This window comes from Sceloporus occidentalis, unplaced genomic scaffold, assembly GCF_023333645.1.
Source record: "Sceloporus occidentalis isolate IW3139 unplaced genomic scaffold, rSceOcc1.0.p SCAF_1, whole genome shotgun sequence".
Taxonomy (NCBI): Eukaryota; Metazoa; Chordata; class Lepidosauria; order Squamata; family Phrynosomatidae; genus Sceloporus; species Sceloporus occidentalis.
The window spans coordinates 132,619,261-132,646,510 of NW_028316981.1; the positions used below are offsets into that span (position 1 = coordinate 132,619,261).

The 27,250-nt window shown below is 42.3% G+C and overlaps 1 protein-coding gene across 2 annotated transcripts; it reads right to left on the reverse strand.

The window, feature by feature from the left end:
• Positions 1-8: 8 nt before the first annotated feature.
• On the reverse strand, positions 9-27,250 carry NUP85 (nucleoporin 85). 2 transcript variants are annotated; one of them, XM_089536569.1, is made up of 19 exons: positions 27,138-27,250; positions 24,344-24,437; positions 22,359-22,521; positions 21,610-21,680; positions 20,407-20,450; positions 17,685-17,754; positions 12,758-12,879; positions 11,982-12,116; positions 10,818-10,940; positions 8,642-8,773; positions 7,920-8,026; positions 7,553-7,636; positions 6,481-6,546; positions 5,122-5,273; positions 4,898-5,015; positions 3,385-3,485; positions 2,812-2,963; positions 2,054-2,140; positions 9-203 (listed from the first exon to the last, which is right to left on the reverse strand). In XM_089536569.1, exons 1-19 carry the CDS (start codon positions 27,168-27,170, stop codon positions 102-104), a joined length of 1,956 nt encoding a protein of 651 aa, XP_089392695.1. In that variant the 5' UTR covers positions 27,171-27,250; the 3' UTR covers positions 9-101. The 2 variants fall into 2 exon arrangements, with proteins under 2 accessions (XP_089392695.1, XP_089392706.1); XM_089536580.1 differs by lacking the exon at positions 6,481-6,546.

Consider the following 27,250-nt stretch of genomic DNA (forward strand, 5'->3'; position numbering starts at 1 on the left):
AACAGAAATGCAAAATCTGATGTTTATTCCTAGAAGAAGAAAACCACCATGGTATGTACAATAAATCAACAAAGCAAATTTTGCATATTGCTCCATTACTCTCATGGTTCTTCTAATGTCCCTTCTTTTACAATAGCGCGTGCAAGGTTCCGTGCAAGGGCAAGCCTCAGCATCTCTACCTTCATAGTCTCAGCATCATCATCCTAGAAAGAAATATAATCACAGAAATTTACCAAATTAGATAACATAGCCTAGATTCTACTTCCCTTCTCAGATTTCTGGACACAGCTGGCCTGTTTGGAACAGAAACCTAAAGAGTTTGTCTAACAAGCAGTTTCCATAACAGATTATCCCCGAAGATAAATGCCTCTGATTCCAATAAAATTCAATAGGGACAATCTTCACTTTTAGTTAGGATTAAGGTTTCCTTTCATTTGCAGATTTCATGAAATACACATTTCTAGTGCATGCTTACAGAAAGGTACTTCAATATTTTTCCAAGAGCTATGTGCTAAAGGCTCATGTTCATTTTTAATGATTTTTTTATTAAATGGCATTTTCCAATGAAGTTTGAATTGATTTGATATTTCAGAATGATGTTAGGGGGGAAAATGCAACTAGTCATCTGAGTGAGTCCTAATAGTCACAATATGTATCTAAAATTACATATTCTTAACAAAAAGGCTATTCTTTTCTTCAACTGGTATGTCCCACAGTAAGCTGTACACTTCCTTTTTTTAGCTGCCAAGAATGAAGCAACTCAGTGATTTGCATTCGGCCCTGTAATGACTGGGCCCCTCCAGTCATTAAGCCCCCAGGAGCATCTCACACTCTGCTTTGGATAGGAACACAGAAAATCGTGTTGCACATGGAACTGATTCCCTAATTGGTTTTTCTTTTCCTTTATAATTTGATGATAAATATATATATTGCAACTTACTATGTCTCACCCAGAAGCTTTTGTAAACCCATTCCTGGTCAGGACAATAACCAGCAGCTTCTAACAAGACTATTTCTACACTGTAGTTTGTAAATTAAAAGAATCATAAGGAATTTACTCTGCGTACTCCTCCCCAAGCCCTTAAGACTCGTCAGAAGGTTCAAAATTGAACCCGAGTCTTCTTTTCAGTGCCTGGTATCCATGGAAAGTTGCCCAAGTCCCAGCTGCAGCTGTTACCAGCTCTGACCCTCTGTTTAAAACTGTTCCACCTCTAAGCAGCCATAGGAAACTATCAGTTTCTTACAGTGCTTCTAATATAATAGTCCATGGCACTGTGGGACATAAGAATGATACCTAATGCTCAGTGCCCTAATGTTACTACCCTTGGCTCCTGCTACCATCTGACTAGCTCTTTAGAAAAGCCTTGGTCAAATTGTCTAAAAACTTGGATAAGTTTAGGAAATCAATAATACTTTCTATCTAAATAAGTGGATATTTCACTCTGGCAAATGCTGATGACTTAGAAGAAAAGTAAAGTTCTCATGGTAAAATTTCCTGCTGTTTCTTGCTTTGCCAATGTTGCCACACAAATGATAAATTTCTCTGTGAAGCCCCTTTTGTATGCCAGAGAACTTGAATAATGTAAGATGATATTTGTGGCTCCTTTCACATGAATTATAAAACAGGTATGGAGAAAGTGCAGCCCAAACAGGCTATTCAGGGCTCCTAGGGTCCCCCCCCCCTATTCCTTTAGCAGAAGGAAAAGTTGGGGATTTAGGGGTGCAGACATTCCCAGGAGCAAGGCATGGGAGTGGGGGGAGAACCAATTCAGCCTGATAACCCATGACAGGTCTCTCCCATCTTTAAGGCTGTTTCACACTATGCAATGCCAAATGTGTTTCTCGCTCTGTATACATGGAAAGAAAACAGCAAGCATGGCTTGTTCCAAGTCTTCTGCCAAGTATTATCAACAGCAAGAGTGGGCAACTGCGCCAAAGTTCTCAGTAGGAAATGTAAACCCATAGGGCAGACATGCCCTAGAATCATTATGTGTCAAACAACCTAAACAACCACTTTTTTGGAGCTTCAGCATTTGCCCTGGAACAAGATTACCTGAAGTTTCTCTTTTTTTGATTCTGTTGCTGTTACATCTTCTAAGCATCTCATCAATTCATATGTCTGATCAGCAGAGAAGATCACCTGGAGGAAAGCAACAGTTAACATTTATAGAACCTTAGTTTCTCATAATTTCTTGGAGGCTGGCTTTCAAGCCTTGATTCTAGCAGGTCAGCCCTTTAAAGTATGAATAGTATTATGTTGGTGGCTTCAGGAGAGAAAAAGATTACACTAATCTTGAGAATTCTGTGCTCTCCTTAGACCTGTTTCACTAGTTTTAGCTTCTAGGTAAGAGCTCAGTACTATGTATAAATGTAGGTGTGGTATACCATGTTTTGGTATCTTAGCACATGTGTGCAGTATGGCTAGAGGAGAGACAGTGATCATGCAGCCCTCCCCAGTTGTACAGTGACTCCCTAGTATTTCTCACTATAGCTATGTTGGCCTGGGTGATGGGAGACGGTCTAGTAGCATCTAGAAGGCTTCAGGATTTTCATCCCTGGACTAGAGCCAGACAAAAATGGTTTCTACAGACTACTGCTCACATTATCTGCCTAAGCCTAAAAAGGATTCAAAAAGATATCCAGCCTTGTCCCCTTTAGAAATTAGCTAGCGCAAACTTTAATCTCAAGGGGAAAGTATGGGAACTCTCTAAACTCTGGTTGAAAGCCATTTTGAACCACAGACTTTTCCATGCAGTTTTAGTCTTTTCTACCATTGGCTAGTCATCTGCTCTTCAGAAATGCTGGACTTACCTCTTTCTGTTCCAGGAGAGGAAGTGCATCAGTCAACAAAGTCATCCAGAAGGAGCATGGAGCAATACGAGCAGTCATTAACATTAACAACAGCTTGGCTGCTGCAAGAAATTGCTTCTCACCATACATCCGATGAAATTCCCGATATTTCCCTGTAGCCAGATGACAGATTGCATTAACAGAATTTTAACACTGTTGGTTATCAGTCTTTGACTCACCAAAATAACCCAGCGTTTGGTTAGCTTAAAGCGAATTTATTGGGCACAGTCCAGTGAAGATTAGTTGCAACAAATACAATCCACCCTCTGCATCCACTGATTCAATCAACAACTAATCAAAAATATTCACCAAAAAAACCCAACCCAAAAAGCAAAGCCTGACACCATTTTACTATGCCACTGTATAAAAAGGAAGTTAATCATACATGGAGTTTGGCATGGGTTTTCCTGGCACCTAACCCCAGTGGATACCAAGGGCCCTGTCTATACCAAAATGAATTGGAGAGTTGCATTAATTTCAGTGGGACAAGTCATTAGCAGCCACTAGACTAAAGCTGCACAATGTAGCTCTCACCAAGAAATGTCAGTCGATCACTGAGCAGCATGGATGGTCCCAAGTTATCAATGAGGTCCAGGTCTGAGAAGGTTCCTCTTTCACAGTATTCCTTCAGAAATCTGGAAGAATGGATGTGTGTGAAGCCAGATTAGCATCATAGCTGTCCTTCATTCCAAGGAACCATTCTATTCCATTCAAACAATTCAAAGCCTGCAATTTTGAAGGGCATTGCCTTTTAGTACCTAGTATTTCTGTCAAGTGACACATTTTTATCTAAAGCAAGGTAAAGGCACACTTCAATCTTACATCCCAATGTATTTTTAAGAGTATGAAAGAGTACAAAATTACTCAAATGACAAAGTCCAGCCTTGTGTTAGGGATAGACACATCTGTTAGTTTTGTCTTCACTCACATTCAACTTTTATGAAGGTTGGTCAATACCAAAACAAAAATGAAATGAAATCCTTACCCACCCCTACCCGTTTCCACTGGCCCACTGTTCCAAACATGCCTCCAGACTGGCAGAAATGCATAAAGACTACTACTGAGGGGCAGGTAATTCTGATCCATCTCCATATTTATGAAATGATTCAAACACTCAGGCTCTTGAAGACATGGCAGAATGGTTTAATCCAAGGAGGAGCTGAGTGGAAAAGCCAGGACACAGAATTGGGGGAAAGCCACAGCAGAAAGCTTCCATACCACCTTCGGGAATGTCTGGCCTAGAATATGCCAATTACAGCAAGTAATTTGGTTGCAGAACAAAAAATGGCAGACTAACATTCCAGTAAAGCAGCCTGGAGCAAGTCATGAAAAGTCATAAAAAGTTCTGCTATCACTCTGGCCACAGAGGAAGAGAAGAGGCAGGCACAGCTCCACCATGCCTAGGCCCAGAGGCAGATGAAAGGCCCTCTCTCCATCTTAAGTGCCACCATCCTGGCCTTAGAAGGAGAAAAGTACAAGCAGTATCTGCTGGACTTGACCCCCTTCCCCACTTCCATTCCCTTCTCCTTTTGTGTCATGTATTTTTAGACTGTAAGGCTGAAGGCAGGGAACTGCCAAATTAACAATCTGTAACCCTCTACCTGGTCAAATCTTAAAACAGGTGGAGCAAATTATGCCTTTTCAAGTGTGCTTAGTGTTTAACAAAAACACTAGGAAAGGTAGCTTGGTAACAAAGGTAACATTTTTTAAAGCTGGAGAGGAAGAATTCTGTCTCCTTCCAAATTATTTTTTCCCTGAAGTCCTAAAATTTCCTGCACTGCAGGAGCTTAACACTTCAATTGAGCATTTAGAAATAAAATTTAAGCATCTAAAGAAAAGGGGTAGGCAAAGTGACCAAGAAAATGACAACACGCCAGAGAAGAGTTTTAGGTGTGAACAACTGTCAACATTTCACTCTTAGTTATGCTAGAAATGTGGGGCAATGCCCTCATCTTGCTTCCCCTTCCCTTGAGCATATTTTCTTCCACCACTTTAAGATCTCCTCCTTTGCTCTTACTGCAAATGGTTTTCCTGACCCAAAGCTTACCTGTCTGATATGAGGGTAGCAAAAGCAGCATCTTTTGCACGGATACTCCAAGACAGCGCTGAGCCAAGACGATTGTTCCGGACAGCTTTCATGGCCATGGTTTTACAGATGCTACGAACTTGGGAGCAGGAAATGGGGTGGAAGAGTGAGAGGTAAGTACACTCAGTAATTCATATTTAACGTTAATACATTACTGTACTTTAAAAAACACAACCAAGATTCACCTTGTTCACTCATCATTCTTTGCTCACAAATCCTCAGTATTTTGAGGGCTTTATGTTCTGTGTCTAGAGGAATCCGTTCAATATGATGCTCCAAGTATGCTCTGCCGTATTCTGGACAGTGGTCAAAATAGTCTACTGCAAGCTGCCATAAACTACAGAGAACAAGAATAACCAAATGGCTCTATTTGGAAGGCAGTTCTCATAGACTTATTTAACATGCAAAGTTATAGTCAGCAAACATCCCACGAGTCAGAGAGGAAAAGAAAGTCTGGATGAAAAAACAAACAAACCATGTAGATGGATATGGTAAACCATGAAAAACTATTTCTGGCTTTCACTGGTTATGGAAACAATACACTTTAATAGCACCACATTCCCCAAAATATCAAAATAAATCAGAAGCCAGTTGGGAATCAACGTAACATAATTGCCCCATCCAAGTAAAGTCAGTTGAACAAACATCCCATGAAACAAATGGAAACTCAGAGGCTGTGCAGACCACCCCAAGGGGCAGCCTGCAACTGCCTCCAGCTGCGCCGGATCAGGGCGGCGGTAACTGTACATCACAGCCCTGATTTGGCTTTTCCAGGTCGCAAAAAGGAGCTGCAAAAAGCAGCTCCTTTTTGCGCCCTGGAAAGGGCGTGATAGCTGTGGCTTTAAGGCGCTCCTTTGGGACTACATCCTGTGGAAGCCACTCACCATGTGGAGCGTTGTCACGCCACCCTGGGGGTGGAATTGAGGTGTGCGTCATGTGGACGCCACGCCCCAACTCCGCCCCCAGGCCAGCCTTTATGGTCAGTGTGCACAGTCCCTAAGTCATAACTTACACCATTAATTTAATGGGACTTAAGTCACAAATAATGTAAAACTGAATCAGAACTATTATGGTCAGGAGCCTTTTGACCAGCAATGAATTCTCAGTAATGTGAGTTGACTGCAAACTTCAGCCAGCTTCCTATATTCTTTCATTATATTTAGGCATCAAGAGATCAAGATTATGAAACACCTTGAACACAAAAGGAAATACCACTAACCCCTCTCCCCAATTTTTGTTGCTTGAACTGTGATGAGGATGACATCAAATTGGTTTTTTATTTTACTCTCCTATACTTATGTAAGGAACATCAGGAGTTCCCATCAGTCTGAAATGCAGAATATTCCACAAGCAACTGACAAGTAAAACAGCATCTGCCAGTAAAACATCAGATGCTCAAGGTAATATCAATGTAACACAGGTGGAGATCTTTAAGATACATTTGCTTTGGGTTTCACTCCTTATCTAGAAACCATTTGGTCCATCTAAATATACTTTTTTCTTCCCCCTTATAGTCATCTAACATAAACAAAAAATATTGCTACCTATTATGGGAGAAGAGTCCAGAAGCATATTCCAGCAGGAGATATTCACGCATATTGGAACCAAAACTAAAAGAAGAACACATTGTAATAAGCTTCCTATTAACATATAACAGTTCCAGATATATTATTTTTATGGGCAAAAATCAAGTCCCACTTTCTTCTTTTGTCACGATCACATCTGAATTCATATCTGATTCATATTCTCATTTCACCAATTATATGTGAAACTAAACTGAGCTAATAGCCATTACTACAAAACATATTCATTCTGCTCGTGAATACAGTTGGCTCTTCGTATCCACGGGGATTCTGTTCTGTACACCTGCATGGATAGCAAATTCTGTGGGACTACAAGTCCCACTCTCCTCAATGGAGACACGGCCGCATGCACATGCCGCCATTGGGGAGAACAGGGTGGGGCCATCTGCAGATGGCAAGCTCATGGAAGAGAAAGAGCTAACTGTACTTTTTTTTAAGCAGAAGGAATTGTAGTTGTCTTTTGTCACCAAGAACTGGCACAACCGAGGTGAAATTGTGCAGCCCTCTAGATATTGCTCACCTGCAGTTACCATCAGCTCTAGCCAGCATAGGAGCTGCAGTTCAATAAGATCTGAAGAGCCACACAATTCCTACCCACTGTGGTGGAGGCAAAGGCTATGACTGTAAGCTGTTCAAACGTCAAGCCAGTTATGAATGCAGGTGGTATCAGGCAAGATACTGTTCTCTTAAACTCAGTGTGAAATCTGCAAGAAAGTGTTCGTAATACTGGACCATACTTGTAGAACTGTACAGATAATGTACATTAAACATTTAAACACTGTAAAGTGCTTCATATATGCATCATTTTTTTAAAGATGTTAAAATAAGTAGCCATTGAAACCAGAAAAGGGCATTAAACATTCAGTTTTATGAGTTGGCTATACCACAGTTCTTCTGGTGAATGCTTCCTAATATCAAATATTTTGGTTTTTAATTGTTAGTTACCACAAGACCCTAAGGTACCTCTCAAGCAGCCCTATCTGGCCCTAGAACAGACCAAAAAAAAACCTGAAACCCACACAAGACAACTTACTAAAGGTTGTGAGACTGGAGGAGATTGCAGTGATCCAGCAGGTCTGTCAAATGGGCTACAAACCACCAGTTGCTCAGGGCAATGCTGCAGGTAAAAAGTAATGAAAAGGAAGAGGTATAGCATTTTAATTAACCCCCCCCCCCAAAAAAAAAAACATTACTTGGAAAACTGCAACCTTTTCTCCACCCAATTTAACAAATTATTGCATTTAACAGAATCTCATTCTGTGGCTGTTTCTGCCAATACATTTTGATTTTAAACTGGTTTTACTTCTGTTTTTCTTTTTCTTGCACCCACTACTATGTTTACAAGAACCCTTTTGTCCTTAAAATAAGGTGGAAAGAAGAAACTCCAGAAAGTAAGTTACCTGCATTCTTTAATCACTTGATGGATATCAAATTCAAATGCTGCCAGTAAGATGCTATCCAAAGGCTCAGGACTGCTTTCACCTCCCAGGAACAGGTCCAGGCTGGACTATTGAATACACATAAAGGTAGGATAGATTCAGTGTCAAGGATGTGTACCACACTATCTATCTTTGGTTATGCCATTAAAAGCCATCTGGCACAGAGGCTACATAAGAACAAACAAACATGTACAGAGAAATATCAAACAGGATCTGCATGTACATACACATTCTTAGTTAAGTAGATGAGGAGAATGTGTGGCCTTGATGCTGTTAGACTGCAAATTTGTTGAGCCCTAGTCAACATAATCAATGGCAGAGTTTGGAAAGTTACTTTTTTAAAAAAAAGTGATTCATTCCTGCTACTGGTATTTATTGTAGTTTGTGAAAGAATTTGTTGTTACTTCTTGTGATGTTGAAAAATAAATTGTTTTACTGAGGTATTGCTTCTTAATTTTTTTTTTGTTACTTAAAAGCAGATTACTTAAAATGTACTGTCAACACTTTTGCAAATACCCTGCAGATTCTCTCCAATCCAATCCATCTAAAATGACATCGTCCCTTACTATTTCCACTGTTGTGGGAAGGCAAAAATCAAACCAAACCAAATCAAGCAGCAGTTGCCTTTTTGCTTGGGTAGCAGCAAGACAGCAACTGGTTAGAAGTGGGATTTCCTAAGTCACCTGGGCATAGAGATGGAGTTCCACATGCTTCACAGTAGGATGACAGTACAGCAGGCGAGTTACCAGAAAGTGATACCAGGTCGTCATGAGATCTTTCTTCTCTAAAATGGTTTTCTCATCTCCCAGTAGGATCTAATTGACAAAGCAGAAAATCCTTTAAGTACTCACACAAGAGACTCTACAGTGGTTCATGCCTTAGTTATGTCTCAATTAGACTACTGTACTGTGCTCTACATGGGGCTGCCCTTGAAAAGTGTTTGGAAGCTGAAGTTAGTGCAAAATGCTGTAGCCAGCCAGGTGTCAGGTGTGCATTTTAAAGACCATATAACAGTGGTCCTGCAAGAACTACACTAACTTCCAATTTTCTTCCAAGCTCAATTCAAGGTGCTGGTATTGACCTACAAAGCCCTAACGGCTTGGGTCAAGATACCTGAAAGGCTGCCTCCTTCCATGTGGGCCTGCCAGAAATGTGAGATCTTCAGAGAAGTCCCAACACCTCATGAAGTTAGGTTGGTGGGTACATGTAACAGGGCTTTCCTTGCAGTAGTACCTCAACTATGGAACTCCCTACCCAAGGAAGCTAGGTTGGCTCTGTCACTTTTAAGCTTCCGACAGGCAGATAAAACAGTGCTGTTCAGAACAGCATGCAGTGCTTGAAACTGCTGTTTTAACTGTTTTAAAACTGGATTTTAGGGTTTTTCAAATTTTTAATGAGTATTTTAATGTGGTTTTTTATTATCTTTGTAGTGTTGTAATTAGTTTTTATTTGTTCATCACCTTGGGAGATTTTGTGGACTGGAGGTGGTGGTGTTGGATAGGGGAGAGAAATACTTTGATATTTTGATCCAGGAAATTTCATGTGCTGGAGGCGTTGCATGCATTTCTTGCCCTAATCTTTCAAAAACCAACTACTATTGGCATGCTTCTGTGCCCATGCAACATGTATGCATAGCCCTCACATTCATCAAACAGTTCTCTTCATTTCAAAGCTTCACTCTATATTTTGTTCTTTCCTGATTCCCAATGATGGAGCACTTTTTTTAAAATCCACAAAACTAAAATGCTAAATGTGTTAGTATTCATTAAGCCCACCTTTCCAATTCCCAGTGACTTAAAAAGAAAGAATGAATGCTCCAGAGCCTCTCAAGGCACATACATACATATCCTTTCTCAGGCTTCTTGAAATGGCACAGATATAAGTCATACAGTATCACACATCAATGGCATAAATGCCATTAATCAGGAGGTGCCAGTGACATTCACACAGATGTATTCTACACTGGGGTGGGGAAACTTTGGCTCTCCAGATGTTTTGGACTTCAAATCCCAGAAGACCCAGGCTGAATGGCCCCAACAGAGATTATGGGAGCTACAGTCCAAACCATCTAGAGATCCAAGTGTTTATAATCCCTGTTCTACACAATATCACAGACTACAACAGAGAAACCAGCTGGGCAAGCAATGGCATGAGTATTTTAATGTGTTTTTAAAAAGTTTTTATCTTTGTAGTGTTATAATTGGTTTTTATTTGTTCAACACCTTGGGAGCTTTTGTAGGCCGGAGAAGCAACAAAACAGTGCCTAGGGATAGGATGTGTCTGTGTGAATGTCATGGGCACTTCCTGCTAAGTGCACCTAGAGTAAGAAAGAAGTTCCCACAATATATCCATGAATGTGCCTCATCACTGCACATACAATACGAAGTGGAGAGCAATTATTCTTGTGCCTGCTATTGTGCAAAATCCACATATGTGATTAAAAAAAAGCCACATCTGCATTATCACATACTCTTTCAGCAGATCATTTAAAAAGCAGCCATGAATTGTTACATTTCAGAACATACCTGCTCCTCAAAGTTTAATTTCAGCTCAGTCCTCAGAACCTGCCACTCCTTTATTTTCAGAACATGGACCCAATCAGTCATCATCACCACAACCACTACACAAAAGATATCCAGTGCCAGTCATTTCATTGGGGTTATCACTCTTACAAATGGATACAATCAAGACACTGATGTGCTGGCATCAATGGCTTCCCTAAAATTACACAATGAAAAGTGCTCCAAACGTCTTCCTTTAATGCTTCATGATGACACCTTTGTTACAGAATGTATACGCCAACTGCTTTAAACCTATCACTTATGCACACACAAACATTCATTCTCAGATCCCACATACCTTGCAGAGGGTCTCCATGTGAGGGTGGGAAGCAAATGTGCCATCTTTCAAGAACCGCTGACATTCCTCATGCCAGTGCTGCCATTTCAGCTCCAGCTCCGTCAAAGTCTGGGTGTGTCCAAGCTGAAAAGGGATAGACAGGCAGCAACATTATTTTTCCTTTCATAACTTTCCATGAAAACAGAAACATTCTCATTTTCTAGTTTCACCTACTAAAAGGGATGCATACATAAAAACTTTAGAGTAAAAATATATCTGCAACCTCCTTTTTCAGAAAACATCTTTATGAGAGAACAATATCTATATTTGTATATAGAATGAATATCACTAATTTTTAATGGAACTTCTTCCCACTGATGTGTCTTTACAATCACAGCTGAAGCTGAGAAGCAAGACTCTTTTTGAGGCAGTATCAAAGATGTTTGAAAGATTATTTATACTCAAGTATAAGTCTAGAAATTTAGGTCAAAACATTGATGCAAAAAACCTCAGTTGACTTATGCATGGGTCAATGTAAGTATTGTACTTTAACTCCTATTTAAAAAGGGAACCATCCCTTGGTGAAAGGCAAGAGCATAATCTGTCCAGGAAACACCAATTCCTCTCTACTCTCTCATCCATCCAGCCTTTAGTATGAGTGCAAACAGTTATACCTGCTGGAATTTTTTAAGTCCTTTAGCATTGTTTTCCTATGCTTCATCCTCTACATCCTTTGTTTCATGCCCCTAAGCTTTACCCTCGACTTATCCACAGGTCATATTAAGATCCATAATTTTGGCCCCAAAACCTGTCCTCTACTTATACATGAGGCCAACTCATGGTTGAGTATATACAGTATTCTACAGACACAAAAGAAGCTGATTTTTATATTAAAGAAATCAGTACAAAAAAGAATGAACTATTCCTCATTATCACTTCATATGTTACAATACAGCACATGCTTTGCCTGCAAAATTCCCCAATTAAAATTACCAGCACCTCAAGTTTAAAATGATCCCAGGTAGTCTAGCAAGAAGTAATGTTGATTGGTAACCATGAAGAATTCCTACCAGTCAACAGAAGTAACGTATCTGGACCATATAGTCAAAACAATAACAACACTATCATGAATCCGTCATTGCTACCTCTGGCTAGAATTGTATGATAAAGCTACAGTCTACATACACTGGGAACAGGCATCTTCTTCATCAGCTCGTCCAAAATTTTGCACATGCTCACTGAAGTGGGATTTGTATTGGCTTCCTTAGAGAGTAGTTGTCGAGCCTCATCCATCCGACCCTGAAGTACGAAGATAGTCACCTGCAAAAGGAACAAGATATGTTGTAATCAAGTATGGAATCAAACAAGTGATACAACCTACATATGAACAGTAACAATTGAGTCACAGCTGCAGTGACATATGTACTGGCTCAGAACAAAATAGTCAGAGCAACATTTCAAACAAGAGTTAGGACTAATTAATTCTACCAAGAACATAATGTTTGTTGTTTTTAACTGCCTCCAAGTTAGGTTGCACTGATGTAAATAAACACATGGTGGCTGAAAAGCCATCACTAGTTATATCTGTAAATAGTTTCTGTAGCTGATACAACAGTGATATAGCTTCACCATGCATACTGGCTTTATATATATTGTAGTCACAGAGCAACCAACCAAAGTCCTACACACAGGCCTCCAAATTTGTTTTGCTGGCCATATGCTCACAAGGTATTAGGTCATAGTAATGCTTAGTAAACATGACTTCTCATTCACAATTATAGATGGCTCAGCTACAACAGTTGAGTCAGTCTGATTTAAACTTAAAAGATCCTACACCAGTAGGAGTGATCACTCCTGAGAATCTTCTATACTAAGTCCAACTGGACAGATTTCCAAGAAGAAGAAAAAGAAGAAACACTGAAGGCAAACACACAGAATTTCTGGAAAACAAAATTTCTCACCACATTCCAGAAGTTTTCATGCTTTGCTGGACTTTCATTCCTCAGAACTTCACAAACCATGTTGTCTACATCACACACATGAAGACGAACCCAGTCAAGAAGGTGACACAGGAGGGGACCAGCTGGGGAGAAAAAGGAATTATTTCTATAAACAGTTCTGTCTTACCTATTGTTTTTGGAAGTTATCACTCTTGGTCACATTTATTCACATTGACTCACTAGAGACAACTCTAAAGATGATTATGCATTTCCAACACAGAAGATAAAACTTCACAGTAGGTCTGAATTATGATGGTACTCTTTTGATTTATCTGTAACAGGTAACCCCAAGGCAAGACAGGCGGCATCCGGAGTTCTGTATAAAGCTCCAAGTGCACAACTTGAGCTGCAAGGGATAGAAATGGACAGAGGCCTTATGTGTCCTGCCATCCACTTAGTCTCCTTGTAAACTCTGCTTAAGAGTGAGAATCCTTACAGATCAAACCCTCAGCTTGAAGCCATTGTAGGTGTGGGAATATTAATTCTTACCTGTGATACATCAGTTTCCAGTAGATAAGGATCAAATATCCTATAACTTGGATAGCTCCTCCTACTCACTTCAGTGGGCAGGAAAAAGAAAAACCTTCTGGTGTCTCTAGGCAAACCATACACTCCCAGTTATAGAGGAAGGCAATGAGATAAAAAAAAACCCTCTGAACCAGTAGCGTCACTAGAGGAGTGTGGACCTCACTGAGTGACACCACTGAAGGGGGCGTGACATCCGGTGAGTGCCCCCACCTCCCTGCCACACACCATGGTGCACAGCAGTGAGAGAGAGGTCCTGATACCCCTCCCAGTCCCTGTCCCACGTGGCTTTACTTCAGAGTAAAGCCATGCAGGACAGAGAGAGAGAGGTCCTGGTGCCCCCCTCCAATCCCTGTCTCGCATGACTTTACTTCAGAGTAAAGTCACACAGGACAGGGAGAGAGAGGTCCTGGTGCCCCCAGTCCCTGTTGCAAACAGCTTTACTTCAGAGTAAAGCCATGCAGGACAGGTCCAGGTGCCCCTCCAGTCCCTATTGCACAGAGCTTTACTTCAGAGTAAAGCCACGCAGAACAGGGGAGAGGTCCCGGCACCTCCCCCAGTCCCTGTCCCACGCAGCTTTACTCTGAAGTAAAGCCTCACATGGTAGGGAGTTGGGAGTGGACCCTTTTGGGTCTGCCCCAAAGCCCTGCCTCCTGCACTAGGTGACACCCCAGTGTGGGACGCAGCTACTCTGAAGAAATTTTGCCAAGAAAAATCTAGACAAAAATTATTTGAAGGTGTGGGCATGCGCGCATGCACACACACTTATTAATCTTATAACAATAGGGGCAAAGATAGTTATGATGTCTGAAACCTGTACAGAAATTCATTGTTCTAGGGTGCAAGTTCTAGGGATTCTTGGGCAAGTACTAACCCTTTCAGAAAGACTGGACGAATCTACCCAGAGCTCTGGGTAGCCAATTCCTATTTAAAATGTAACTACAGTCCACCCTTCCCATATGTGGGGTATCCATTCCGGACCCCACACACACATGGGAAAAAGAGTGTATGCTCAAGCCCCATAGAAAATAATGGGGCACGTACTCATGGTGCCGAATGGGGTGTGCGGCGTCAATACGCACCCCATTATTTCTACCGGGGCTTGCCTTCCGCTTAAGCTCAAAGCCACGGAAGGCAAGCCTGCCTATAAGGAGGACCGACTGTATTTAGACTAGTTAACAGGTACTTTTACTTTCCTCTTTGGCAAACCCCCTCAAGGCTTCTCAGGATGAGTGGGGTGATGGGGAAAAGCAACTCCTTAGGAGAAGAAACTGTTTTCATTGTTTTAATGACTTTGTAAGAGGGAAGGGGTTAAAGCAGGGGTCGGCAACCTCCGGCCCGTGGGCCGGATGCGGCCCGCGGGCGCCTTTCTGCCGGCCCCCGCTCCCTCCTGCCGCCGAAATCGCCGCCATTTCGGCCGCTCCGGCCGCCATTTTGCCTTTCAAAATGGCGGCAAAGTCTCGCGCGACCATAAAGGCCGCGCGAGACTTCGCCGCCATTTTGAAGGGCAAAATGGCGGCGCCCATTGGGAGGCCTGATGCGGCCTCTGGAGCCCTGAATCAGGGCTCCAGGAGCTGCACCGGGCCTCTGGGAGGCCCGATGCGGCAGCCAAAGCCCTGAATCGGGGCTTCAGCAGCCTCACCGGGCCCCTGGGAGGCCCGATGCGGCATCTGGAGCCCTGAAACGGGGCTCCAGGAGCCGCACCGGGCCTTCAAATGGGCCCCGCCCTCCTCCCCTGGCCCCGCCCTCCTCCCTCCTATAAATGGAGGGGCGGGGGGGAAGGAGGAGGAGGCAGAGAGAGAGAGAGGGAGGGAGGGGAGGAGGAGAGAGAGAGAGGGTGGGAGGGAGAGAAGAGAGAGGGAGGGAGGGGAGGAGAGAGAGAGAGAAAGGGTGGGAGGGAGGGAGGGAGGAGAGAGAGAGAGAAAGGGTGGGTGGGAGGGAGAGGGAGGGAGGGAGGGAGGGGAGAAGAGAGAGAGAAAAGGTGAGAGGGAGGAAAGGGAGGGAGGGAGAGGAGAAGAGAGAGAGAGAGAAAAGGTGAGAAGGTGGGAGTGATAGGGAGGGAGGAAGGGAGAGAAAGAAAGTGGGTTGAGACAGTGGCATGCATTTTTTGCTGTTTTGTGGCCTTGCCTAGTCGCTTCCATTCTTGCAAATATTGCTCTTATTATTGTTGTTGTTATCCTTTGGTATTCTTTTTGCAAAATCCCTCCACATGGACTTGCTTGCTCTTTTGTGGGTTGAGACAGTGGCATGCGTTTTTTGCTGTTTTGTGGCCTTGCCTAGTCGCTTCCATTCTTGCAAATATTGCTCTTATTATTGTTGTTGTTATCCTTTGGTATTCTTTTTGCAAAATCCCTCCACATGGACTTGCTTGCTCTTTTGTGGGTTGAGACAGTGGCATGCGTTTTTTGCTGTTTTGTGGCCTTGCCTAGTCGCTTCCATTCTTGCAAATATTGCTCTTATTATTGTTGTTGTTATCCTTTGGTATTCTTTTTGCAAAATCCCTCCACATGGACTTGCTTGCTCTTTTGTGGGTTGAGACAGTGGCATGCGTTTTTTGCTGTTTTGTGGCCTTGCCTAGTCGCTTCCATTCTTGCAAATATTGCTCTTATTATTGTTGTTGTTATCCTTTGGTATTCTTTTTGCAAAATCCCTCCACATGGACTTGCTTGCTCTTTTGTGGGTTGAGACAGTGGCATGCGTTTTTTGCTGTTTTGTGGCCTTGCCTAGTCGCTTCCATTCTTGCAAATATTGCTCTTATTATTGTTGTTGTTATCCTTTGGTATTCTTTTTGCAAAATCCCTCCACATGGACTTGCTTGCTCTTTTGTGGGTTGAGACAGTGGCATGCGTTTTTCCTGTGTTATGGCATTGCCGGCCCTAGTAGCTTCTTGCAAATATTATGCTGCTCCGCCCCTGGAGGGTGGAAACTCCGCCCCTGACATGTGGCTCCGCCCCTGGATAGTGGAAGCTCCGCCCTAGCATGTGGCTCCGCCCCAGAGGGTGGAAGCTCCACCCCCATGTGCAGCTCCGCCCCCAGAGGGTGGAAGCTCCACCCTCCGGCTTCAGCCCCCCAGTTGTCTGAGGGACAGCAACCCGGCCCCCGACTCAAAAAGGTTGCCTACCCCTGGGTTAAAGGATCCTCCTGGGATGAAGGAGACCCTTTGTTTCAGGTTAGAAAATTCATAACTATTTCTATTTCTGAGGAGATTCTTTCCTTGGCAGAAAGGATACTGTATTTCTCATTCTCACTCCATTCATCTGAGGAAGTAGACCAAGTCTATGAAAGCTTATGCTACAACTTCTTTCGCAGTTAGTTTCAAAGGTGCTACAAGATCCCTTTGCATACGCCCCAGATAGATAGCTCTCCTATGGGGGCGGGGGAACTAATTGTTTCCTAAGAAGTAGCCTGAGAGACTCCCTGTATTTCATGCTAGGAACTTGACTGCCCTTTCTAGCCTTGAAGAGGGGATGGGCTGGTATCATTAACCCATTATGCACTGATGTAAATCTGTTGCCAAGTTTAAGATGATTTTCTGAGACCCCCAAATATGTGTAAGTACTACCAATCAAAATGAGCTATGACCTAAGAGTCAGACCAATTTACTTACTCATTAAACTTTAAGCAAAGCTGGATCACTATGGCTTATGCTCTAGTACCAAAACTGAGAGGTATTAAGACTGACACCAGGTGTACATGGCAAGATTTGCAAAAATGTTTTGATCCTGTGTCTTAGACTGGCACTGCTGCTTGGGAATTCCTTTGGCAACTACTGTGCCCAGAGAAAAAGGACCTTGATTATAATGGAGACAGCAGTAGAAGTCGTTTTCAGTATTGCTTGCCTCCTCAACCTGTTCTGGGCTGGGTAGTGGCAGAGACTTCTCTAGTCTCTTCAGTGTCACTTACCTCCTTGATCCCTGGCTCATTTGGGTCTGGTGGTGGTAACTTCTGTTCTCTTCAATATTGTTCACCTTGAACCCTGGCATGTTTTGGGCTGGGTAGTGGCAACACATAGAAGCAGCAGCACATGGAGGAATTTCTCCTCACTTGTCTGCTCCCATGCTTCCTTTCCCACCAAGGGGAATTCCTGGCCTCCCTTCAGGAGAGGGGAAGAATCACCAGCTAGGTCAGAGATTCTCCTCTCTCATTCTTTGTAGCCTTGCTACATTCCCTACTGAAGGGAATGGGTGGAGCTACCCAAATTACAGGATGTTCCACCCTTATCTACTGGGAAGTATATATGTAACAATTTCCTTGTAAAAATTAATCTTGTGGAAAGTGATCTTACAACAGCTAAACAAAGAGTCAAAGAAGCTGAGTATATCTAAATATGCTACATTTCAATTCATTATAGTCCAGTTTTTACCTGGTGCTGCTTCAATGAACATGATTTCACATAGATTCCAGATCAATTCCATTGCAGACAGAATAGAGACCTGGGGAAAAACAGACACCACTGTAAAGGCAGCTGTAACTCTAACATTCTGAGTCTGAGGGAAAAAATGTAGTAGTAGTAGTAATAGTAGTACAGTCTGCCCTCCCCATACGCAGGCGATCCATTCCAAACACCCACCTACCTATCCACCCCGACATGGGGAAAAGAGCATACGCTCAAGCCCCGTAGAAAATAATGGGGTACACGCTCGTGGCGCAGGTACGTGCCCCATTACTTCTGCTGGGGCTTGCCTTCTGCGTAAGCTCAAAACCGCAGAAGGCAAGCCTGCTTATGGGGAGGGCCAACTGTATCAGCAGCAGCCAAATTGTGTAACACTGCTCAAGACTTTTAGCGTGGAGAACAATGCTATAAAACATAAGATTTAGATTATTATTTTTAAAGTATAGTATTAAGGTTCATAAAATTTCAGATCTGAGGACAATCAGCACATGTGGTCAGGTATCCACATTTCACTCACCATGCCAAGCGCCCTCTTCACTCTGGTGTGCAAATACCTAGTATGTCCCTGCCCTCCTCTGCAGCTAGTCTTTTCCAGTCTTGTGTGTTGTTCCCAATCCCTTTTCAAACAGTTTAATGTTGGACAAGACCCATCCCCCACCAATAATCGTTGAAGAGAAGCGACATCAGTTCATAGAACATGATTTGGCTGCCTATCAAGGAAAGTGAGCATCTGTGTACCTTGGTAGCACACACAAATTAAGTGTACAAATGTCAAAGAACTACTTCTAAAAATGTCACCACAATATTCCTCTTTTTTCTAGGTTATACGGACTGGGATAAATCCTCCAAGATTTAAAAATATGCCTAAATCCAACGTGGCATGCCTGAAAGCATCAGGATTTTCAGCTCCTTCCCTTCACAGCCATCATCCACTCTCCATGAAAATATGCTTCGGGGAACTGGGAGATGGGGTCCGACAACAGGAAAGAGGAGACTGCTTCTCCCACTTACACTGGATTCTGTCCCTGCATGAGTAGAACTCCAGTGATGGATACAGCCCAGCAACTACAGGGACTGTATTCTGCACACAACCTGCTGAACTCTATAGTACATAATGTAGCACAGTTCTTAGATCTGAGATTATGGCCCATTACATACGGGCAAAATGTGGTGTGGCAGCGGCGGTACTAGGGTTAGGGAGCACGCACCATACAGACACCCTCTAACCCTAGTATGTATTTCATATGTCAAAATGGCAGCGCCCTGTCTACATGGATGCTGCCATTTTGACGCAACGGACGCTTAGTGTCAGCACGTTGCGGCGCGCTTGTGACGTCATGAGTGCGCCATTGGCGCACTCGGGTGTTGCAAGCATGATGCAAAAAGAACCCGCTTTTTGCTGGTTCTTTTTTTGCTGGTAGGAAACCGCACGGTTTATCCGCTGCGGCTTCCTGCCGGTGGAAAAGGAGGCGAAGGCAGACTGCCCTTTTTGGACGGTCTGTATCCCGCCTATGATTAGCTGAAAGCAACTGTTTATACTGCCACTGATAGCAAAAAGGCTTCCCACAGTACTACTTCTTTCTAGAAAATTCCACTAGTGCTGGTAACTCAAGGCATAAATGAATATTAAAGGCATTTATTTATAACATGAGTCCAATAGCTGCTTTCCCTAGGGAAAAAATTGGCTCTAGGAATAGGATTTGGAACAGTGGAAAAGGAGGATTTAACCTTATCATTAGCTGTTAGGTCTCCACTCCATACTCCCCTCAGGTCACTTTTTTTAATCCTGCAGGGCTCCAGATCTATGTTTGAAAAAGTACATATCCTCCTTTTCTACTGTTCCAAAACTCTATGGCATCCCACAGCTGGGTCTGGAGACAGATTTCAGAGTAAAGAACTGGCAAATGGGCAAATCTAAGCAATCGTCATCGTCCAGTACTTCTCCACTCTATATCCTTCTTTCAAAGTTGCTATTTTAGTGTTCTCATAAGAATGTAATGCTTGGTTTGAGAGCTCAGTTTTCAGAATTAGACATGTTGAATCACATACATTGAAGGAGACATCTATCATTGGAAATTTCAGGTGCAAAACAGCTTTGGATGGACTAAAATTTTATTGTGTTATTGTATTATAATAGTAACCTTGTCCAAAACAATGAAAAATTTGATGTGATTAATAAAAGAGCACAAAGATTCTGCAACAAGCACAATGTAATTATGTCTAAAGTAATTATGTTCCCTTCAATAAGTTCAACAAAACCCAACAAGTAAATTAATCAGCATAAGGTTGAGTCTGCCTTATCCAAAATGCTTGCAACCATAAGTCTTTTGAATCTTAGAGGGATTTTTTTTGGGGGGGGGCGGGTTGGAATATTTATATATACATAATGAGATATCTTGGAGATGGGACCCACATCTAAACATGAAATTCATTTATTTTTCATATACACCTTACACACATAGCCTGAAGGTACTTTTATACACAATATTTTCAAAGAAATTTGGGATGAAACAAAGTCTGTGTACATTGAAACATCAGAATAGAAAGGTGTCACTATCTCAGCCACCCATGTAGATAATTTTAGTTTTTTGGAATATTTTGGATTTCAGAATTCTCAACCTGTATTAAATACATTGACAATGCTAGCAGGAATTCAGTAATAAATGTTTAACAAGAAAAATATTTCAGTTACCTGTGTACTGTGATGCAAATGCATTACTGGGTCCCGTGTTGAAACTTGGAAAAAGAAAAAAATACAGAAATCAAGATGTCCTCCTCCTTGGAAACTCTTTGAGCCAAAAAACAATTTTATTCCAGACTCACAACACTCTAGAGCAGGACTGGTAAGCAATTTTCAATTTTCCCCCTTTATTTTAACATAAATACTGTATATACTCATATATAAGTCTAGAAATTTTAGTCAAAAAATTGACCCCAAAAACCTAGGTCGACTTATCCACAGGTCAATGTAAATACTATTTTTAACTCTTATTAAAAAGGAAACCATCCCCTGATTAAAGGCAAGAGTGCAAACTGTCCTGGAAGCATTGACCTCCCTCTACTCTCTCTTCCATCAGCCACTAGTGCAGTGATTCCCAAACTTTGGTCCTCCAGGCGTTTTGGACTTCAGCTCCCAGATGCCTCAGCTAGCTTGGCCAATGGTAAGGAATTCTGGGAGCTCAAGTCCAAAACATCTGTAAAACCAAAGTTTGGGAACCACTGCTCTAGTGTGAGCCAAAACAGTTATGCCTGCCATAATTTTGTAGGTTCTTTGGCATTGTTTTCCTTTGCTTCATCATTTAGGTCCTTTGTTGCATGAACCTAAGTTTTACCCTTGACTTATCCAAGGGTCATATCAAAATCCATAATTTTGCCCCCAAAACCTGCAGTCGACTTATACACGAGGCCGACTTATAATCGAGTATATACAGTACTCAGAAGTGCTTCCTGTACACTATAGAGAGCATGAGGAACAATTTCCCTCTGCCCCTTCCAAAAAAGCAATTTTGGGGCCCACTGAATACCAGAGAAACAGCCTACAGGGGGCCATCTACATTCTATAGGAATAGGCTGTAGTTTCTCATCCTTGCTGAAGAGAAACGTTTTTGTGCATTTACTTAACAATCACTTTTATAAGCTACATTCCAACGACTACAATAACTAATACTAATGCCTATGTAGGCCACCCACACTTCAACCAACTGGATCTCAATGGACTGATTTTGTGAATACTGAAATACAATCTTAAAACAACAGATTTACAAACTGACAACTTTTGTAAGACACATGGGTAAACACCAGTTCAATTTCATAAGCAATTCAAATTCTCTCTAATATCACTTGGACCTGGACTCAAAACCAGTGAATTTCACATTAATAGTGTAGGACAACTTACTAGCCATCTGATGTGAATCTTCCATGCAAGCTCTTATGACTGAACGATAGCTTTTGCTCACTCGAACCAATCTTTCAAAAGTAGAAAAGCATGAACAAATTAAAAAAAAAACCCACTCACAATATGTAAAGATATTGCCATACTCCATGTGCTTCAAGAGAGGTATAAAATAATCTTCTATTCAGCTGCCAAAATTATACAGTCCTCCCTTCATTTTTGCAGGGGATTCGTTTCAGACCCCCCCACGTGAAAATGGAAAATCATGCATATTCAAGCCCTATTGGCTTAAATGGAGGTGCACACCACAGGCACATGCCCCATTTCAACCCCCTCAACCTCACTCGGATAGTCAAGGGAAGCGGGTCCCAAGTCCACAAGAACAGAGGGACGACTGTACTCCCCAAAACTACATTACTAGTAGGTATTAATTATGACAATGCCCATTTGGATTTTCTTAAGGACCAGCATATTTTATTTTGTTTTATGGATGTTTTCTTTATTGTAACAAATGGATATGCATTCAAAAAAAAGAAGAAGTCAGAAGACTAAACATCAAGATCAAACAAGGATAATCCTCTGAGGCTGCAATTTTATATTCATCCACCTGTGAGTACCAAATGTAGTAAAACTTTAATGTGAGCAAATAAGCAGTTTAATTTGGGTTGAGAACTGAGTTACAATGTATCACAGATATATTATGGATGCTGTTTGAATAGTTGCACAGAATCAAGACGTGGAAGACCACTTACTGAGCAGTCCTAGATTTCCCAGACTTTTCTTTCTCATCCTTCTGGAGTCCAACAAAGATTCCATGTGATTCGTTGAAAAGCTTTCTCAAAGTCTGAGAGTACACGTCTTGATCTTTGCGAACAATGTAGACATAGGGACAGCTTGGACTTTTCTCTTTATTTTCTGAAACAGGCCAGAAATGTTTTAATATAAAAAGGCAGCCAGACACAAATAAATTACAAGGCAAGTAAAAAGAACTGTCATTCTTATTTCTTAGTTAAGCCATAGTAAATATTCTAAGAGAGGACTAGTGTGCTGTAGTAGCTTGAGTGTCGTACTATAACTCTGGAGACCAAGATTTGAATCCCCAGGAAACCCACTGGGTGACCTTGGGCAAGTCAGTCTCTCAGCCTCAGAGGAAGGCAAAGGGAAACCCCCTCTGAATAACTCTTGTCAAGAAAACTTAAGGTCCCCCTTAAGGTTGCCATAAGTCAGAAATGACTTGAAGGCACACAACAACTAATAGTCTAGGATTAGTTTGGCACATATGGAAACACTGGGAGTGGTAACTTTAAAAATTGGACAAGATGGCATCAGCATTCTGATGACACACAGCAAAAATTCTCCATGACATTTCAATCAGATTAAGACATCAAAGCCCTGGAACAGTGCCTAGATGTAGGGAGAGACTGAATACAGGCAAAATAAACTGCCCTGGCCTTGCATTCTAGCAAGATTGATTATTTATTTATTTATTTATTTATTTATTTATTTATCACTGTAGATTTACACAGCGCTGTACATACAAACAATAAAATAGATAAAGTAAACCTGCCCATGGCATACAATCTAAGAAATCATAGCATAATACATACAAATAATACATAACAATAAAGGAAAGGGTTCAATAAAGTAAAGCAGGCAACAAATTAAAAACATCAAATAACAAATAATAGTCACGCAATGCCTGGGAATGCTTTTCAGTGTTACTGGCTCCCATACGCAAGAACCTGGTCTGAAAAAGTGGATATGGAGCCTGGGCGTGCTCCTGCATTCATTGCTGTAATGTGAAGCCCCAGCAAGCTCAGTAACTAGGAGCTTCAGATGGTTCAACCTAACCATGGTGATCCAGGCATTGGTAGCTTCAAGTCAAGATTACTATAATGCCTTCTGTATGAAGTGACGCTGAAAACTTTCATGGCCAGCATCCACAGTTTTTTGTGGGTTTTTCGGGCTATGTGGCCATGTTCTAGAAGAATTTATTCCTGACGTTTCACCTGCATTGATGCCAGCCGCAGATGCAGACGAAACATCAGGAATAAATTCTTCTAGAACATGGCCACATAACACAAAAAACCTTCTGTGTGAGTTAATTACCGAAAATGATTCAGAAGCTGTAGTTGTTGTAGAATGTAGTTGCTCATCAATTGACAGGAGAGGGCAATCAACCACACATGAGGTCTCTGCTGATGGATTTCTACTGGTTGCCAATGTGCAACTTGGCCAGATTCCAGATTTTGACGTTTCTATATGACTTATATTAAAACAATTTGGGATCAAACTATTTGAGAGATTGCCTCCTTTCATAAATGTTTTATTAAAGTAATAATGTGTATAAAACACTTAATTTCAATGGGCATTTTGTGAAGTCACATTTGTGAATGCTGTAATAGCAACCCTTAAAAGAGTTTTCTTTTAATGGAGTCCGCCATATACTTATTTATTCTACTGAAGAAAACATCTCCAGCTGTAATGTGAGCTATGTACAAGGAATTCCCACGAAGTCTCTCATCCTGGAATTCACCAGACCTAGCCCACCTAGCTTCAGAAGCAGAACTCCAGCCATGCCTTTTAACCAATAAGAACAGAACTTCTTACAAACTTCCTGAAACCTCACAAGGTTCTTCACATAAACAGAAAAACAATTATCACCCTTGCAGGCTATTCACTACCATAAAGATGTAAACCATAACAAATGCATGCAAAGTAACAACATGGTGCCAACCTGCAGATCCAAACAATGTTTCACAAACCAGCATCTCCCCAGGTCCCCACTCGAAGCATAACTGTTTCTTGTCAGAGTCCACTTCGGGAATCAGCTGTTTTTTAAAGAAAAGGAGAAAATGACACAGGTAAACATAGTGACATTTCTTCAACCAAAAATATTTACAAAGTGTACTTTTGAAAAGTACTGGAATTACACACACTGACAGCAAGAAAGTTTGGAAGGAAGAACAGAACCCCTTCTTAGATTAAGGCCTTGTGCATTCAATCAGTACCTCAGCAAGACTGTGTTGAACAGTTCCACATCAAATGGCTGAAAGCTGGTCCTTTCACAGCCACATATAGTGCAAATATCGGCAGAAGAATCAGCCCATTCTATACATCAGGGGTGTGCAACATCGAGAGGTCTGTTTTTAAAACAAGAAGTGACTCTGGGCCACTTCTCATTCTAAGAAACGCCTATCCTGGGTTTAAAATAACTCAAGAGGAGACAAAAATGTTCCCTGTGACTCTTAAGAGGGCTACAAGGGACAGTTGGTGACAAAAATGTTTTGGCTTTCTCTGCAGGGAGAGTATGGTGGAGGTGCAGCACCCCAGGTCTCCTGGAAGCCCCCCCAACCCAAACAGTTGCCCACACTGCCATATATGCAGATATCTAAGGATGGAGGAAGCAGACATTTGCAAGACTGGCACAAGTGCAGACGTGTCAACTGAACTAGCTTAGTTTATAAAGACAAACAAGCATTTCTATTGCAGCAGAAAATTATTTTCTTGTGTCATCCATCATTCACCAACTACCTAATATGGGACACTATTTCTTCTGGAGTTACTGTCAAATCTTCAGAACAACATATTGTCATCCAGAGCTCAAGAGTTACCACTTGGTTTTTAATGGCTTTTTATGTAAGTACTGCCTCAGTTCTCTTGAGTTACTTTGTTGTTGTTGTGTGCCTTCAAATCCTTCTGACTTTTGGCAACCCTATCATGGGATTTTTTGGCAAGATTTCTTCAGAGGAAGTGTTTGTCACCTGCCGACAGAAGAAAAGCAAAGAGGGCACCAACCTAAGGTCTCTTCAAAGGGACTTTCACAAGTGGGGGCAGCCACAAAGACGACCCTTTCTGATGTTCCTAAACCGATGTACCTGTGCTAGTGGACTGACAGATGGGCCCCGCTTGAAAATCATACAGATTGGGCAGGCTCATATATGGGAAGATAGTAAGAGCTGTTTAACAGTGGAGCAGACTCCCTCGGAGAATGGTGAAGTCTCCTTCGTTGGAGGTCTTTAAGCAGAGGCTGGGTGGCCATCTGTTGGGGGTGCTTTGATTGAGAGTTCCTGCATGGCAGAATGGGGTTGGACTGGATGGCCCTTGCAGTCTCTCCTAACTCTATGATTCTAAGATTCAGTCCTTCAGACAACCTGGATTCGATAGATCATAACTTAGAGTAATGCTCAGAAACAGACCAGTAGCCACTGGAGCCGTTGTAACAAGGGAACTGCTGCCTGTAACCAGCCCCTTTTCACAATCAGACTGAAACTCTCAACCAGCTGAAATTTCCAAACATTCTTCAAGCACTCTGCTGTAATCAGGTACTGTTGGCACACTTGTTTTAACTGTGCAAATGCACTCTTGGCTACCACCAAAAACCAGGTCATCCAGCTAAGGCTGCATCCAGGAGTACATCCAAATATGAATCTCGATTTTCAAGGCAAGTGTAACCCTCCCCAGCACAGGCTGACTTCCTGATCTCCCCAGCCATTGAACGGGAGCACTTCTGTCTTGCTTAAGTCTCTACCCGTTTGCCTTTTCCAGTCATGAAAAGCTTATTCATGGCAGACACTAGGTCCAAAACACACTGCAGAAATATTCCAGTTTGAGGCCACTTTCACAGCCCTGGCTCAATGCTAGGGAATTCTGGGAAATGTAGTTTTGTGAGATGCTTAGCCTTCTCTGTCAGAGAGCCCTGGTGCCACAATAAACTGCCATCCCCCAAATCCTGCAGCATGGAGCCATGGCAGGCAGTTGGGTACTTCTGACTCTTTGTGAGGAATCTAAGGGCTAAGGCAGTGGCATACAAGAGTTAATGTTATCCTCCTTAGGAAAGCTGCATCTATTCATGGAGCTTTAGCTTCCCAATACTTCCCTGGTTTTATTTGAACTAAGTCAAGGTATTATTCTAAGGCACTTAATATACACAGGTCTGGATCACAGCCCCTTGGCACATCCATATTAAACTTGTTTTCTTCAGCTCCATTAATATGCAGTAGCATAATTCCTTCTTCTTTTAAAAACAATTTCACTTCTGAGAAGAACAATTGAGATCTCCTGTGTTTGCCTATTTGCTTTAACGCAACTGGGTTTTTAAAGGTCAATAGGAAACAGAGACCACTTTACCTTTCTACCTTTAATTAACAGGATAATGGGAAGGTTAGACACAAGGGGCCCAACCACACTGCAGAAATGATCCAGTTTGAGGCCGCTTTAACTGCCCAGGCTCAGTGCTAAGGAATCCTGGGGACTGCAGTTTGTTGTGGCACTAGAGCTCTAACACAAAACTACATTTCCCAGGATTCCCTAGCACTGAGCCATGGCAGTTAAAGCGGCCTCAAACTGGATCATTTCTGCAGTGTGTTTTGGACCAAAGTGGTGTGAAGCAGGATTATTTCTGCAGTGTGGACTGGGCCCTGGAGACTTTTCTCCTGGAACAATCCCCTTCCGGAGCGGGCACCAAATACCCTCCGCAGCGCCTGCCTTTCTTTCCCTCCCTGGGCCCCTCTACTCTCCCTCCAACGCACAGTGACCGAAGGCTCCAAGTCCAACTCCTCCATCCCGCCCAGCCCGGGCTCCAGCCGGCCGCCGCTCTCCCGCTCGCGCCGCTCCCTCGCTCTCGCGAGAACTCCCCGGCCCT

Excerpts from the sequence above, each read along its gene's own strand:
- NUP85 (XM_089536569.1), bottom strand. The coding sequence starts at position 27,170 with ATGGAGGAGTTGGACTTGGAGCCTTCGGTCACT. Across the intron at positions 20,451-21,609 it reads AGATTCACATCAGATGGCTA|TTTCAACACGGGACCCAGTA; the intron begins GTAAGTTGTCCT and ends TCTTTTTCCAAG. Across the intron at positions 6,547-7,552 it reads CTCCAGTCTCACAACCTTTA|TTTTGGTTCCAATATGCGTG; the intron begins GTAAGTTGTCTT and ends TTCTTCTTTTAG.